Genomic DNA, 17,883 nt, shown 5'->3' on the forward strand with positions numbered 1-17,883 from the left:
TATTATTTCCCAAGACCATGTTTCTTAAGTACTTTGGGCATAACAACCACTTTTCTAAGTACACAAAAACAATTTAATTAAGAAAATGCACTAAAAAGAAACCCAAAGTGGCTTTTATTTTGTAATATATATACTTATGAAAAATCCCCAGACCACAAAATCCAAATTACTGGCCTCAAGAATGGAGCGTGAATTCGCATCCGGCCACATGCGAGTGTGTTAGTGAGCCAAAGTCAATTGTCAAATTGACACACACCCATACACTCACACACACATACTCACACATGGAGAGCGACATATGTTGGCAAGTGCATGTGTGTGTGTGTGTGGCTGTTTTGTTGTTAGCTTCATTATTTGCCAAGTAAAAGTAATGAGACTTTTGTTGCCTTGTTGGGTTGCACATGACTGCGCCTTCTATGAATTCTTTGTGTTTGCACACACACGGCCACACACTCACAGACACACAGCACAATGCGTTTGCAGAAAATAAGGTTTCACACACACAGGCGCGCGCCGAGTATCTGTGTGAGCGTATGTGAGCGCTGGCCTTTTGTGTATTGGGCAAACAAAAGCGCAAAACCGTTGACAGACAGTGGCTCGCACACTGCATTGCAAAAAATGTGTTAATTAAATATTTGCAAATATATCTGTGTACTCTTACCAATGGCCAAAAGACCTAATAAGTCAGTGAAGTATTTTTAAGAATCAAAAATATGTAATGTTCTGCCAAACCCTTTTTATAGATATCAAAAGGTATATTTTTTGGGCAAGCAACTTTGCAGATAGGTTCAATATAAAAATCTTAATTAAAAACCGAAATACGGAAATAATTTTTACGTTCCAGATAAGCAAGATCCTTTCAAATTCGTCCCAAATTTTTAAAATCACCTAGGAAAGCTCCAACAAGTATGCTACACTTTATTTTCAAACCGAATATGTAGTTTCCAAGCAGCTTTTTACCTAGAAATTGTTGTAACACCCCAAATATTATAAAAATTCAAGATGATTTTAAGATTTTTGCTCAGTGCAGATCAGCAATAACCATTGCAGGGAAGTAAACAACGGAAAAGCATTGGGAAATGCAGGAAAGCAGTGGGTTTGGCCTGCAATTTCGGTGGATAAGTGGCCGGGGGCCCCAAAGGCGTTCGGAGCTCTCCTGGCTGCTGGCCAGTTTGCGATAAAAACCAGCTCCGGGCTCCTCCCCCGGCCCAATGCTCCCTTTTGGCCACCGAAAAGAAGCTGCCATTTGGGCTCTGGCCTCATATTACCGATAGAAAATAAATTAATTTTCATAATAATTGGCTTATTCTGGCTCCGCTTAACCCCTTCGTTGCCCCGGAACCAATTCACTGCATTGCCCTGGGTCTCTCCCCCCTCCATGCTGCCCCATTTTGCAACCCTTTTCGGAACTGGGCGCCAATAATAATAACATTGTTAACACAACGTGCGCATGTAATAAAATCGTTTATTGAATTGGCCATAAATTTTCGCAGCTACAACAGCCGCAAAGGCGCACAAAGTCAAAAAGTTGCAGTCCACAGGGGGCAGTGGGGGGTTAAAGTGTGGACGGGAATGGGCGGCCAATGGGGGGTTAAGGGGATTTATCCATTGAGGGCTTGCCTTTTGTGCGAAAGTTTAGAGGGGCGGGCAAAGCGAAGGCGGGCAAAACTCGGGGGGTTAAGCCTTGCCTTGTGGGTTAACCCATTGGTGGTTGGGTGTTTATCTCCTTGCCTGTGCCCGGCACATACACATATCGTTCACCTGTAAGCTGCAGCTAATTCAACTCAACTACTAAAAGGCTCGAAGCATTCAAGCAGTCGAACTTGAGGGTAATGAGCCCTAATGAGCTTAAGTAATTAAATTTGCAGTCTGAAAGTGCCTTCAAGTGGGTAAAGTGATCTCAGGTGAGCTTAGCCCGCGGTTTTCGGTCGGTTTTTTTCAAATTAAATTAATTTTTCGAAATTACTTGGTTGTTAACTGCAGTTGTGTAAGTGTTTTATTTTATTGAAATATTTTTAAGTTTTATTTGAGGGCTTGGCCGCCCTTTAATATTCTTTTTCAATTTCAAATACTTATTTTGGGTTACTGGTAAATTCTCTAATTTAATTAAATATTTTCCATCTTTATTTAACCTTAAGGCTTTCGTTTCTTGTATGCCCATTAATATTCCTTAAGTAGTCTGCCTTATAGCATCCTTTTCATTTGTAATTAGGCAGAGCCTTATCCCTTCAATGGAATTTTCGCTGTGATATGTGCGAATCCAGTGGAGGACCGTGCACATTACGTCCATTAATTTGCGCCAGCGTTTTAACTACCGACATAAATTGCATGTAGCGTCATTAATAAGCATAAAAGCGTCTTCGAAAGGGGGGTGGAAAATCGGGGCGGAAAAGCGGCTCCTTGGTGGCCACTTCGGTTCGCCGAAGGATGCGCTTAAAATGTTTTCGATGCTGTTCAATAATTTTCCCGCCAAAGGACAACGCCGCTCCGAAATGAGGACGAGGACGAGGACGAAGATGCGACGGCAGACTAATGAGCTTGATAAACGAGCCGCGACGATAAGATCCTCTTTCTACCCATCAGTTGTTTGCTTAAAAAATTGCGCGCTCAATGAAGTGATGTGTAAATAACGATATTGTATTTCAAAAGACCCTCAGCTCGCTTAAGCTTAACTTTAACCCAGTGCAGAGGCAGCCCCCCTGGATACTTATTGTGGGGATATGCAACAGGAAGTGTAGAATGCGGCTGGCACTGGGGCATGGGGGCTTATCTCGCCAACTGGTTGAAAGGACATTCCGCACATGAGGACTTGCCAATGGTGAATAATGAATGGGATCAGGCAGGCTACAATAGACGGGCTGCCAATTCCCCGATGCTCCTGCCCGCCGCTCACATTTTTCTGCTCCCTTTCTCCAGCTCATTGTGGGATTTTTCTCAAAGTAGCCTACAACTGGTGCACTCAGGAAAATAATCAACAAAATAATTGCACAAGAAAACGCCATATCTAAGCTGATTTAATTTTTAATTATAAAGGTTTTATTTATTGGTAAAAAACTGTGTTTTCTTGATATTCAGTTCGTTTCTTGCTTGTGCTATCTTTATTCGAATGCATTGGCCAGTGTGCCCATATTCGCAATTAATCCCATAGTGTGACCAGTGTTGTGTATTTTCCCCAAATGTGCCCCTTTCTGCCAGTGTGCCCACTTCACTTTACTTTTAATATGTTAAACTGCGAGAGTTGACGACGCACAAAAGTGCGGCATGCCAAGCATGTGGACCATTACACCCCAACCCTTAGCCGCCCCTTCAAGCGCCCTGCCACCAAATAATGTGGAGTTCATAAAAAATGTAAAGAAACGAGAACAGAGGCGGGGGCATCGAGAATGTGAGCAGGGGGCCAGATAGGACACAAAGCAAATGCACAAACTGTAAAACTGTAGCCAAGCACTTTTTGATTTATGGAGAGCCAAGCGGGACTAGGTTAGACAGAGTGGGCCGAAAAAAAGGGCCGGCGGTCGAGGGGGTACTTTCTATGGGAGAGAGCGCAGTTCGGTCGGAAGTGTAGACAATTTGTTAGAATTTATACAAAAAATGCAGGCCGCTTTGCCCGAGCTGGAAAAGGGGGTGAGACTTTGGAGTGTTTTGAACCTACCAACATTTACGTATATATTTTTAGGGGCACGGGCGAGCCAGTCCTTTTTGGCCCCATATAAAACATGAGAGGCATTTCATTTTAAAGCAGCTCAAACAAAACAAATGCCTCGGCTTTTGTGCGGACTTGAAACTAATGATTTTCACTTACCACAGCGACAGTGGTGGGGCCTGGGGAAAATGCGGAAAAGTTGGGGGCCGCCGGGGGCTGCCACATCCACATCCACAGCCACCCACACACGGAATCTCTCTGCACAGATTTACATGACATTATGTCATTGTTGTTGCTGCTATGCTGCTGCTGCTGTGCTGCTGTCTGTTTTTATGACGTCAATTATGTTTATGAGTGTCTAAACAAAAAGTCTTATAAAGCCGTCAGCATTCCCGTTGTCCTCGCATGCGAGTGGGTGGCTTTCGGGGGGGCGGCTCCACATCCTCGCCTGTAGCTTGAGTTTAAGTGAATTTATTACCATGAGCAAAATTTATTTAAGCAGTCAAATGCACGTGAAGTGCATCTCAAGAAAGCTGTCACACAGTCTGCAGGCCCCAGCCCCCCTCTTACATCCTGGCCCGAAGTCAAAGGAAGGACGAGCTGGCAAGGAAATGGGGGAAAAACCAGGGCCAGGCTGCAGACAAATGCATGTGTAGCAAGATGCTGCTTTTTTCGGGCTCTTCCCCTTGTATATTAACATTAGGGGTGGTCAGGGCGGGGAAGCTGTAAAATAAAAAAAGTCTTGATTTGTAATAAAAATACACTGTAACAATAATTAACATTTTATTCTTCTTAACTCCTTTTGTTTTAAGTAACATAATTATTTTATGTGGGTATTTAACTTGAAAAGAATTATATCTGACATAACTTTTCTTGTTTGATTAAATATTATAAAATGTATATTTAAAATACACTGGCCGGCATAAGTATTTTGACAAAACAAAACTTTAGTATGCTCAAATTTAAACTTACTTATTGTAAAGCATTAAGCATTAAATTCCGTTTGAATGATACTTACTTTTCTTAACTATTTAGTACGAATTTGTGTAAGAATCTACTTTTTAAACTCATTTCCACGTCTTGAAAACTTACATTTTTTGATACAAAAAGTTTCTTAAAACAAAAATAATAGTAACTGCAAAAATAAATTTCCCAAAAATGCTTACATTTTTATGATTTTTAGAAAATGTTTAGAAATACGCATTTAAGCAATATTTTTCTTGATTCCATACAATTTTTTTCCGACATTGTCACCTTCGAAAAACAAAAAAAATATAAGAAAATGTTAAAAAGGAAGATATTCTGTAAGCAAGATCAGATAGTATCATAAATTTCCTAAGTTCATTGGGGATTTTTTATACCTATTTAGAAATTTTTTCCTCTTTTACCTGTAGATTTAGCCTATTAGAATTTTATTAATGGATATGTATCTTTTAAATTTAAAAGTCCTTTATTTCTTACAAATTGTTTCCCCCTTTGTGTAACCTATAACATTTGGCTTCTTGAGTTACTGACTCACCCTCGTGAGATGCACTTGTGCCAATGACTGACGTCTCTCACACACACAGACACTCGCAGGACACCCGCTCGCACACTTGCACGGCGTATTACACACACATACACACACGGGGCTGTGGGCAATGCAAATTCAACTTTGCCGCTACTTGAAGCAGTTGTCAGTAATTTCAAGCGAATGGCAGGCCAGGACATTTCACAGAGCATCAGCCGAAGGACCTGGGACAGGAGCTGGCGGAGGCGGAGGCGGGCGCCAGGATCGGGATCAGCAGCAGCAGGAGCAGCAGCAGGAGCAGCAGCAGGAGCTGGAAATGGAGGTTGCGCTGCCAACATTGACGGGGACAACTCCTGCTGCAGTTGCAGTCCCTGGCTGCCTGAAATCAAATCAAATTCCCGACAAACATCAACAACAACCAGGACATGTCAGTGGCGGCACGAGTGTGCTGGTGTGTGTGCGAGTGCCAGGATAATCAGCGTGATGGGGGGAAATTGAACAACAAGTTCCCGATTGCATGTCTTGGCCAGAAATTACAATTTTTAATGCCAAATAATTCGGGCTGGCTGACAGGCATTGGCCCCCCTTTAACCTTTTCCTGCCAAACCCCGTTGTCGGGGACAATTTCCGGCTTTCTGTTTTCAAAAAGTTTTGTCAGTTGCAATGCGCGGCTGCATGGGATAATTAAATATCACATTTTTTTATGCATTTTTATCCATGGAAAAGCTGCTTCAAAGGGTAAAAGGGTTATGTGATTATTAAATATTCAATATACATCCGTTAAAATTACAATACGGTATACTTAAAAAAAAAAAATAAAAGAAAAAAACATTAATAATGTATTAGTAACTATTATATATATATTTGTTGAAGAGCATTATTTATTATGTTTTTTTCGCGAGTGGTTTTTTAATATTTAAGCTTAGTTTAAGATGTTACTTATGTAGAATGTCTGCATTTTTTAAATGAATATTCACTCATTATTGGTAATAACTTACAAATTTTGTTATAAAAAATATAATAATCAACATTATTTATATTTGTTGAAAAAGCTACTTTTATTATATTTATTTTTTACTATTGGTTTTTAGCTGACTTATTTTTGAATTTTTATAACCAAATTAAAAAAACAGAACTTGAAAATGTTATACAAAATAATATTATTATAATCAGAATGAAAGCAACATAAATAAGTTTGCTGCAAGATGTTTTCATTAACTTATTTTTTACATCTTAAAAAATTAATATATTAAATTTGTTGTTTATAAATACATATATTTCATTAAAATACTATTGATATATCAAGCAAAAAAAATAAGGAAGTTTTCTACAAATTCTTTTGAATAACTAAGTTTATACATTGTTAAAAATTGCAAGGTTACATTTTTAATTTATAAACACATATATTTTTTTAGATAGCTACTGATATAATGGAAAAAAAATAATTGAGTTTTCTGCAAATTATTTTAAATTCCCTATTTTTGATTAATTACCAAAATTTAAATTTTCGGAATGTTTTTTTACTTATAAGCATTTACTTTCCTTGCAATTTTCGGTCAATTTGATGGCCTGTCAATTTTTTGCGGCCAACTTTTAATTCCTCTTATTTATGGACGATTGGGTGTCTTTGAGGGGGCGGTGGGCGTGGCCGCACCTACAATTTCCGCATGTCAACTGCACTTTGCATGAGTGCTCAGCGAGGGGGCGTGGCACGCCCACACTTGTGCCACATCAGCACTTCCACTCTTGACTCCTCGACTTGGTTGTGCTTTTCCACCGACTTTTCCGCCAGATCCTCATCATCGTCGTCGTCAGCGGTGCGGTTCGCTTTCCCAGACCCATTTTCCCGCCCGATTTTCCCGCTTTCTCCGCGCTCAGTGCTTTGTTTTTTTTCCTCTGTGTGGCATTTCCACTTGATTTACAAAACTCAACGCAACAAGGGGGATAAGGGGCAAGTGGAGCAACAACAAAACCGCATTTGACTGACTGACGACTGACTGCCACGCCCCCCTAGACCCCACCATGAGCCGCCGCCCCCCTGTCTGAGTGTGTTGGTGTGTGAGCGGGGTGTGTGTGTGTGTGGGGCCTGTTACAGAGTTGATTTATATGCACGTCGATTCGACGTAATTGAAGACGTGATCGAAATTCAAATTTTTGATTTTTAGAACCCGTGACTGGATTGGCATTTGTACAGGGACCTTCCGCTAGTTTCCCATCCACTGGCCACCGCCCTCCTCCCACTTTTGCCGCCCACTTTCCCCGGTCCTTTTGGCTTAATGTGATTTCGGTTTTCCATTCTCTTCGCCTTGTATTTGCCATGAAATAATTTTGGCTCTGCTTTTCTTTTTTTCGGCTCCTTCTTTTGGCAACAAGTAGCGGAAAGCACATTTTTTCTAGGGAGAAAATTGTCATCTATGGAGTCGGGCTTACTTTGTATTACAGGATAGGCTAAGCTAGGTTCTCTAAATATTTATTAAATTTAAATATTTGTTTTTTATTTGTTGTTAAAATAGGCTTAGTTGGCCAGTCTTAATATGGTAAAGATTTGATTTTCGATATTACAAATTCGTTTAAAATATAAATTATATATTCATGTCAACACTTTGTGGTTGTAATTCAATGACCTAATAATCTATTGCAAAGTTTACAAAGTAATTGTAATAATATATAGTAGATTTTTCAATTCTTTTCCAACTTTTAAATAAACAACTCTTTTATTTTAGTATTATAAAAAATAAAATAAAAATTATTTCTTGGATTTATTTAAATTAAATTCTAATTGTTAAAATCTCAGTATTACAATATATTATAGATTTTTTTTAAGATTCCTAGTTTTAATTTATATTTAAAAGGTTAAAATCTAAGTATTACAATATGTAATCGAATTTTTTATTTAGATTCCTTATTTTAATTTATTTTCTAAAGGTTAAAATCTAAGTATACTAATATGTTATAGATTTTTTATTTGAACTCCTATTGTTAATTTACATTCTACATTAAAATCGAAGTATATTATTTTACCTATTATTACTTTTATTCCCAATTTTTGTCTGATAAATAAAATACCCTATAAACCAAAGGGTATTTTCGGCTGTACCTCGGCGGATTAAGTCCCTCAACTTGTTTGTCGGCTCTCCGCAGGGATGAGTTCCAAGTTCCATCCCATCCCGATCTGCTTGTCATCCCAATCCGGGGCTCAGTTCCCGGATTCAACTCCAGTCTCTGTCGGGGGACATTTCCATCCCGGCCAGGACCAAACCAAACTCAAACTCTGTTAAATCAGCCATGAAAACGGATTGTCGTCTGTGCATTTTTGCATTTCTTTTGCTCATTTCATTGACTGGCTGCCTGAATGAATGAGTGAGTGAGTAAGTGAGTGAGTGAGTGAGTGAGTGAGTGAGTGAATGAATGACTGGCTGACTGACTGACTGAGTGGCGTGGCCTGACAAAACGTGACCTGCTGTCATGTCTAACAGTTTTCAATAATAATGGCAGCCAGCAGGCTGCTCGGAGCCCCCATTTTCCGCCTGCTTCGCATTTTCCGCCGCCTTTTTGCTTATTAACACCGCCTTCATCTTGGGGATTATGTCTCCTTCGCCCGCACACTCAAACACACACTCGTCCGACATTAACTTCAACACCTTGTGGGAAAAGTGGGCGGGGAAAGGTGGCGGAGAAAGGTGGGCGGCACATCTCGCCCTCATCCAGATGCTAATGGCTGTGTTGTCGACACTCCAGACATTTGCTGGCTTTATGTGTCACCCGTTTGCTGCCCCTGCCCTTCCACCTGGCCCGCCCCCAACTTTTCCACCTTGATTCTGTTGTTCTGCCTGTGAAAGTTCCTAGGCCCAGTGATGAGGAGTCGTGACTGTGATTTAGTCCTCAGAAGTCTACCTTTAACGATGTTTTGCTAAAACATAAAATCAGTAGGTATACAAAAGTATTATTTTTATTTATTCCCTGGTTTCATGGAAATCGATTTTTAATTTTTTTTTGTTTTAGCAATAAATAAACAATAATGTTAACGTTTTGTATACAAAAATAATTATTTAATTTACACTTTAAGGGGGAAAGAATTTTCTTTGTTGCTGCCAAGATTAAAAAAATAATATGAACTAAAAATGTGGAATATAATAATTCTAAATTTAAGTAAATTTCCAAAATTCGAAAAATTTGTTAGCATTCTAAAATTTATTTTTAAAATCATAAAACTTCAAAAAATAGAAAAAGCTTTTAAAATGTTATAAACTTTCAAAAATTCTTTTAAATTGTAAAAATTTATTAAAAATTTAATAAAATTAATTATATACTTATAAAAATACATAAAATGAAAATTAAATTTAACGTATCTTTAAATAATTTGAAGACAAATGTGTGGAAAAAACATATTTTAATACATTTTTTAAAATGTTATACAATTTTTATACATATTAACAAATTTGCTATGTAAAGAAAACATATTTTAAATATTGTTATTCAGATAAAATAAATAATTTATGTTTAATACACCAAGTTTGCCGCCCATTAGATGTGAAAAAACCTTTAAATATATATATATTTTTTTTGTCATTTTAATTTTTATAATTTATTTAATATCAACAGTGGTGGCAGTGATCGAAGTCACGCTTTTCCCCAGGCCCGTGACTTTTCCTTGGTTTGCGGCTGGAGTGCACGAGTGGAAGGACTCTGGATGTGTTCTTTTCGAGTTCGTCTGTGCTGTTGTGCTTTTGTCTTACGTTTCGTTTGTGTTAATATTTACATAATTGTGGTTAAAAGTAGCTTTTAAGATGTTTTTAACTGGCACTCGGAGAGGAGTGCCCCCCAGTTTGGCCTTTGTGCCGGCATCTCCTGCATTTAATGGCACCCCAGAAAGAACAACTGACAAATGTTAGAATCCGTTTTATTGCTGAAATCTCCGACCCCTTGGCCAAAAACTTCGCCCACTCCTAATGGCTTGACATTTTAATAAAGAGGAGTTCTGGGGGAGAGCGGTGATGCAAGGGAGCTTCGAAAACAACTGGCAACAACTTCAGATATTTCGGTTTGTTTTGGCCGACAAAAGCAGCAATTTTTCACTATTTACACACAGAAATGCTGAAAATATTTTTGGCAAGCCTCAAACATTTCATTTTGCTTTCTTCTTTCGATATTTTTCCTTTTTTTTTTTTTTGATCGTTACTCATCTCAGCTTTTTTGTGCCTGGATTTTTAGATGAATTTGTTGGCAAAATTGTTGGGGTTTTAAAATATTGAGGAGGGGTGTGTGTGTGTGAACTATCCACATATCCGTTTGTGTTTAGTTAGCAGGGGGGACTGCCCCACTTTGGCCACCAAAAATGTTTGCTGGTTTCTCTCAGCATCTGAATTTCCCTTTTTCCCCCAATGCTTTTCCCTACAAGCTTGTTAGCAAACGTTTACGCAAGTGGGCGGCCCTGTGTGTGGGCGTGGCACTTGATGGGCTGCAACTTTTGTTGTTGGCAGCTAGAGAAACTTTAACTTTTTGGCAACTTGTTTCAACGCTTCCAGGGGGAGTAGGGGCCCACAGAGGGGTCAAAGGTGGTCAGCCGCATAAGGCAAAATTGTGGCCGAGAAAGCTCAAAAGCGCCACAAAGCGAAGAAAAAGTGATAATGCCCAAATCTAAGTGGTAACGGATTAGCAGAAAGTTGCTCAACTTGTATCTTTAAGATGCCATTTTACAGGTAATTAAATTACAGTTTCATTTATAAAACTAAATATGTTTTTTAGCCCAGTAGGCCCATTTGTTTCCTTTCAAGTCAGATTAAATGGTATCTGTCAGTCCGGTCGGTTTCCCCAGTGACCTATCATTTTATTTTATTTAACTAATTATTATACAATTATCTAGGCTGTGATATATCCTCAAGATGAATAGAAGACCCATAGGACTGCCCCTTTGGACGCCCATTTTCATCCTCTTCTTGCTCTTCCTGGCCAGCGTGTGGGGTAAGCCGCCGTGTAAGCAGAAATCCCTTAAATATTTATGGATCGTAATAGTCTAAGATCATACACCCATAGTTGTGGTGAATCGCCAGGGTCTGCTGGACATGTACCACCGCCAGGTTCATGGTTCTCTCCCTGGCAAAAAGGGAATGGATTGTCCCGGGGATGGATTAATGGATATCAAGCACAATCGCTTCGATCGCTCTATGAATCGTGGGTTTTGGTAATTTAATTTAGATTTAACAGGTTTTTAGTGGCTCTCCTCACTTAGCCTTCAAGGCCTTTCTTTCCTGGCCCGGCAAGCCCAGAAAAACTGAGAAACTGAAGCCCGTGGAGGAGGAGTCCTATGGCCATGAAATGAGATCGAAATACAAAGCTCCAGAGCCCATATATGAAAACAAAATGGATCGCTATTTGGCCCAGGATGATGAGCTGGACTTTGAGCCGAATCTGGGCCTGGACCATGAGTATGCAGAGCATCTGAGCCAGGAGGAGGAACTGGACATGTTTGACAGCTTTCAACGTGGGGACAAATTTTAAAAATACTTTCCCCCATGAGACTAATAATTGTGTAAATTTTAGCCAGCAAATCCAAGTTGATAAACAGTCCCATGATGGACTACAAACGAGAATTCGCCAGCGATGAGGCCAATCCCTACGTGGAGAACCTTCGACAGCGCTATGAGCCCTCGCCATTCGCCTTTTCGGATTGATCTGTGTTCAGGATAAAAATCCTTATATTTTTTTAAACAATTTTTCAAGAGCGATTTTAGCGATCTAATAAAGATAACTTTCGCTGTAAAAATAAGGCTTAGTTTTAAAGTAAAATCATATGAGGGTATTTAAAATTAGTTCAACAAATATAGTAAGCCCAAAGAAAGAAAACTAATGAATTGTAAAACGAAATATTTATCAAAAAATGTGATATGATTAATTTTATTTTTTATTTAGTATTTATTTAATTATAAATCATAAATCATATGAGGGTATTTACAATTAGTTGAGTATGAGTACTTTAGCGTAAGAAATATATATTATAAATTATATTTTTATTTTCATTTTTTCTATATTTATTTGTAATTAGAATTAATTTATATAAATATAGTTGGAAGGTGATTATGAAGCATAAAGCTTAATAATAAAACAAATTTACTTTCCAAGAAATTTCCCTTATAGAGTAAATCTTTCAGCGAAATAAGGAAGTTCCCAAGATAACTGCAAACTACTAACTCAATTTAGAGAAAATGTTGATTTTTTCTAAGCCAAATTTTAAAGACACTTTCAGCTCAAGTGGCCACCATTAATTTCTTTCCACCGAGACAAGTGGAAACTTAATTTATTTTTTGACACAACAATACTTTATTATCCTGTGTGCGCGCGGCTGTCCAATTTCAGCTGTCAGCGGGGAAAATGAGCGGAATGGCAAGTGGAAAATGGTGGAGTGGCAGGGGGAGAAAGGAAAAGCTGGCTTGATCGGTGATTTGCGTGGCGCCCTCTGTCGCACAATTTGGGGCAATTACCGAGCGATTAAAGAAGAGTTTCCACGGGAAAAGTCCGTGGAAAAAGTGATGAAAGTTTTTCGGCCCGAGCAGCTGGCGCGCAATAAACGTAATCAAATTTAATTTCAACAAATTGCTTTTGAATTACGCGACCTTCGCTGGCGCCGCTCAAGCGCAAAAGAGTTGGAAAATTGTTAAAATAATAATAACTTTCCACCCACCGCCCACCGCCCACCGCCCGGCGCCCGGCGCCTGGTTGCCGCAGAACAATTGCCACAATAACAACAGCAATTTGCTGGAAATCGCTCGAAATGGGGGTTGAGTGGCCGCCCACGCGGCGTATACGTAATCATAAAAATTATGATTCATTGGCGCAGACAGATATGGCGGACAAAATCGGTTTGAGTTGGAGTTCCTGCTCTGTTCCTAATAAACAAATTAATTTGATTGAAGCCCGAATGCCGAACTTTTCATTACAACTTGCCAAAGCAAATTCATTCCGGCTTTTTCCACCCCCTCTCACACAGCAGGCAAATCCATTTGGCAAAATTAGAGAAAGAAAGTTTTGGGCTTTAAAAATTCAAATTAAATCGAATATCGAACTCTTTGATAAAAAATGGCACAACAACTAAACCCGATTAAGTTAGAACATTAAGCTCTCACATTTATGCTGTTAAAATGTTTATTTAAAGTTAGTTAAGTGCATGGCTTTAACGAAAGTTGGCTGGCGGGGGAAAAGTTTGATGAAAGGCCAGGCGAATCGACTGATGTTTGGCCTTTGTAAATACCAATTTCGCCGCACTGGCCACAGATTGGCAGGGAAATGCGAGTGGAGAGCGGCTAATTAAGGCTTTCACAACCGGCCACGTTGTTCGGCGATGGCCCTGTTTTTCCCAGGTAATTTACCTGTAAACAATTGTCCGATCCTGTTTGTTTCCTCTTATTTTTGCAGTTTTTTTCCTTTCAGTTTAAGCCATCATCAACTGACAATTTTGCGGCGCTGCGATGTCCTTCTCGCCGCTCGTTGCACATTTACATTTTGGCCCAAAAAAGGGGGCGGGGTCGAAAAGTCAAACTAATCTAACAACTGCTAACAATAAGAACCAGTCCTTTCCCCGCGCCGCTTTCCCTTTTTTTTCCAGCGGCCCATCTAAACGCCAAGGGCAGCCACCGGTTTTCCCCCATTTTCCTACCACTTTTCCGCCACCCCCCCGGCATTTTCCCGGCGTTGTGCAAGTTGTTTTAACAAAGCATTTTGTAGTTGGCAAATATATCTGTGCCTCTGCATCTGTGTATCTGTATCTGTGCCTCTGCATGTGTTTGTATATATGTAAATACACATATATACGTTGACAATTTTGCGTTGTCAGTTGTTGTTTTAATTAGAAAACTTTTTTACCAAACAACAACAGCAGCAAAAAGGCCGCAGAGAGCCGAACAGCAATGGCAAAACTCAAAAAACGATTTTGAACACCACAGTATTTTCATGGAAACCCCCCTGCAGTATTTGCATTTTCTATTTTATTTTGCTGCCTGCCAAATGAATAATGAATTTCTCTTCATTTTCACATTTTCAGATTTCTGTTTCTGTTTTCCATCTGCGTTTGTGTGTTTGTGTGTGAGGGGCTTGAATTACTTATCGCAAAATTCATGGGCTCGAATAAAAGCTTTCCTCTTCAATCAGATCCACGCACCAGATATCTGGATATCCAGCCATCCATCTGGACCAAGAAACTATGGCTCCCCTAATTGTATTTCCCTCTCCCAGTTTTTGGAATTTTTTTCTGTTTATTTTGCAAAATTAAATCCAACGTTTTAGTTTTATGAGGCAAAACTTGCTTTGTTTGCTGAATGCGAAAGGCGCGGGCGGTGGGTGCGACCAACCGCAAAGCCAACGGCCTAAAAAGGGTGCAAATCGAACTTCAGATACTCTTCAAAATCATTTTTCCATTTGAATTTTATTTATAAATTTAATAAATTTATATTTATTTATTTTTATAGTATTTCAAGGAAATTTAAATATATTTACTACGGCAGAAAGCCAACTTTTTTAAATGAGATCTATGATTTTATCTTGATTAATAATTATTATAAAAATGCTAATGCTAACTTATAGTTAAAACTTTAAGCTAGAATAAACCCACTGTTAGCTTAAAGTTTTAACCATAAGTTAGCATTATATAATAATAATAATAATATTATAAAAATAAGCAGTATTTAAAAGAGATTGAAATATATTTATTATTATTAAATAAATGATTTTTACCACTTTTATAAATTAAAGGTGTACTAGTGTGGCAATTTCAAAAAGCAAATTTGATGCATTTGGTCACATTATTTTTTCATGTATGGAAATGGGTATAATAAAAAGTTTAGCTTAGTAAAATTATTTTACTTATTGCTTAAATATTTTAATAATGTTTTAGAGTAAGTTTCTTAAAATTCTGTTAATATATATTGTTTTAGGTCTGTTTTAATATTTTTGGATAGTTTGTTTGGCAATTGTAAAAAGCATTTTTTGTAGATTTGGTCACATTAAGTATTTTGGTATTTAAAATGGGAACAAGAAAACATGTAAATGATTTCATATCATATGTCCCGTCTTATAAAAAGTTTATTTCAATTCCAGATGGTTTTAATAATAAATGTGGCTATAATAATATATTTCATATGTATTTTATATCCTTTTATCACAGTTAACCTCAATAGGAGAGGTTGTCCCACCAATTGTCAGGGTATGTCCTTGATCTGGAAAAGAATAGAAATAAAATCGCTGCATCCGATGATACGCAAACCCGCACACAGACGGATCCACATGTATTAGGGTGCGGTTTGTTGTCAATCTCGTTAGAAACGAATCCTTTCGTAATCCTTGTGCTTCAGCTGCAGCTCTTTTCCCTCTCCTCTCCAATTTTTTTTTTGCGTTTTTGCGCTTTGCTTTATTTTTGTTACTGGCCCGGCGCTGACGTCACAGGGCAGTTTATGCGTTTTTGCAGCTTAATCCGCTGCCACCATCAAGATGAGCTCCATGCGAGTACTTAGGGGGTTAAAGTGCGCGGGCCTTGGCCGGGCTGGCCACCCCCACTATCACTATCATGAGCCCAGGATCTCTGCATCTCACCAGTTCTCAGCTCTTCAGCGATTCCAATTTCACGACGAGCGCTGCAAATCCCACATAAGAAATTGTTTTCTGGGTATCTTTCATTTTCCGCCGTTTCATTTTCATTTTCCTCCTTTTTTTCCAGCCTTCTGGAGGGCTTGAAAAATGGAGGGAAGAGGCCTTGTAATTATTTGGGCTAGTTAAAAATGTTAAATGCCCCCGCAGCAACTACAAATGGGCATCATTATTTACCCTCGGGATGTGCTGCCAGCGCTGCTAAATATGATTGATGGCCCTTGTCGCGTTACGTAATCGCTATCCTGGCTGCCTGTGAGTGTGTGCGAGCATATGGGTGTGTGTGAGTGGGTGTGTGTGTGGGTGAGTCCTGCGAAAGCCATCACTTTTGCAGGTGCGCCAGCGAGGGTGTTAACACTTTGTTGCCGCTTTTGAGCCACTGACATGCAGCCATCACAAAGTTGTTTACGTGATTTCCAGATAATCATCAACATATTCTGTGCAGTGAGAGAAATACAAGCAAAACAATAGTTTAAAATATAATAATAAGAAAAGAAGAATCGGAGAATTGATAGATAGTCGGTACTCAGCTAACCAACTTCAAAATAAATAATATTAAATTGAAATAAGCGGGCACAAAAAACCAATTAGGGGCAGTTTACAAAACTAAATCGAAATAAATTTCCTTTTCGATCTAGTAGCCAGGAAATGCATCAAGTTAGCCTTGATATAAACTGTCAAATCGAAATTCGATTTGGATTTGGACCTAAGGGCCAGATTCCCAAATAATTTCAGTTTCGTTTTCGGGCTCAACGACGACACACCTCCGAGTTCTAAATATTTATTTCGGCAAGTAAACACTGGTTTTCCTTTTCATTTCATTTAACAATATTTGTTTTGTACACTCCGGTCTAACAAAGTGGAAATTATTTATTTTCAGATATGTGAACCACAAAATTTACCTGTAGAATAGCCCCAGGATGTTAAGAGAAGAGTCCCCTGTAATACAGACCTACACACGAAGTAATTGTAACCAGAATGACACAGAAATAAGTATAACGACTTTGAGCCACAACGTTAAAATGGAAGAACAAAATCGAACAGGAACAGGACTATCGCCAGCTACCCTCTCAAAATTATATCACACTTAAGGACCCAAGTAGGTATTCTATTTAAAAGAAGTGAGATCTACTAATCCCAGAACTAACTCTTCCTTTAGATAATTTTTACATGCCCTTAACATGAAAGCTTCCAGAAGTAGGACCACTCTTATTATCCTGAGGATGAGGTTGGTACTGAGACTTGGAAATTCAGGGATCAACTTTAATAAACCCCTTTGCAGCTATTCCAGGTATCCACACACAATTGGGGGCTGTGCGATTTAGGACCTGCGAATAAATATTGATCTATGCATCGAATTATATTATCATACCTGCGAAGTCCAGAAGTATACCTGGTATTTTTTAAACGTCTATATTTAAACAAAAGTCGTCTATGAAGACGACGTTATTGTACTGCCACACAACATTTTACGTGAACCATATCGCCGCAAATGGAATACCCCATATATCAAATGCTGTACAGACGTCGACCTAGTTAAAATAAATATGTTTACCACAAAATGATTGTTCTAGAATTTCAAAAGCATGCAACTAAAATGGCATACTTACAGATGCCAATTCACATAGTTACAATTAATAATTAAAGTAATTCTTAAATGCCTTCAGCTTCACACTTGGAGAGGCACTCTTTTGGAATATTAGTTTAGCCAGGATTTTTCCGATTTCAGATTTCCCTAAGAAACACAGATTTCTTGCGGGTTTTCAATCGATTTAAGGAGTACAGCTAAAAGACCGACTGTTTTGGAAAGCTGGCTTAATTTGCCATCGATCTGCATCATTTAAAAGAAAATTTATTTTCTGACCCATTTTTCCATATTTTACAAGGGGATATGTCGTAATTTTTTAGAATTCGGATTTTAGCCAAAAAAACACATTTTCTTGCGGATTTTCAATCGTAGTTTATCCAATTTAGGGAGTACAGCTAAAAGACCGACTGTTTTGGAAAGCTGGCTTAATTTGCCATCGATCTGCATCATTTAAAAGAAAATTTATTTTTTGACCCATTTTTCCATTTTTTACAAGGGGGTATGTCGTAA

The 17,883-nt window shown here is 38.6% G+C and overlaps 1 protein-coding gene and 1 long non-coding RNA gene across 13 annotated transcripts in view; both read left to right on the forward strand.

The window, feature by feature from the left end:
* The window catches only part of LOC108022005 (uncharacterized), a 29,965-nt gene extending 18,073 nt beyond the window's left edge, over positions 1–11,892 (forward strand). Inside the window, exons 1-5 of one of the 4 annotated variants that reach the window (XM_050890424.1) lie at positions 10,937–10,954; positions 11,017–11,126; positions 11,187–11,324; positions 11,383–11,634; positions 11,694–11,891. In XM_050890424.1, the coding sequence (XP_050746381.1) occupies positions 11,036–11,126; positions 11,187–11,324; positions 11,383–11,634; positions 11,694–11,824 (612 nt within the window). In that variant the 5' untranslated portion in view covers positions 10,937–10,954; positions 11,017–11,035 and the 3' untranslated portion in view covers positions 11,825–11,891. Of the gene's footprint in view, positions 1–10,936; positions 11,127–11,186; positions 11,325–11,382; positions 11,635–11,693 lie in introns of those variants that run through there. The other 3 variants (XM_050890425.1, XM_017090845.3, XM_017090844.3) reach the window with 3 other exon arrangements.
* Positions 1–17,883, forward strand: part of LOC108022041 (uncharacterized) — a 117,512-nt gene that overhangs the window by 86,253 nt on the left and 13,376 nt on the right. For 5 of the 9 annotated variants that reach the window (XR_007765974.1, XR_007765973.1, XR_007765971.1 and 2 more), the window contains exons 1-3: positions 16,666–16,884; positions 16,945–17,013; positions 17,068–17,181. The exons of 3 other annotated variants lie outside the window; for them this stretch is intronic. This is a non-coding gene — a long non-coding RNA (uncharacterized LOC108022041). Of the gene's footprint in view, positions 1–16,665; positions 16,885–16,944; positions 17,014–17,067; positions 17,182–17,883 lie in introns of those variants that run through there. One more of the 9 variants, XR_007765975.1, reaches the window with a different exon arrangement.

This window comes from Drosophila biarmipes, chromosome X (assembly GCF_025231255.1).
Source record: "Drosophila biarmipes strain raj3 chromosome X, RU_DBia_V1.1, whole genome shotgun sequence".
NCBI lineage: Eukaryota > Metazoa > Arthropoda > Insecta > Diptera > Drosophilidae > Drosophila > Drosophila biarmipes.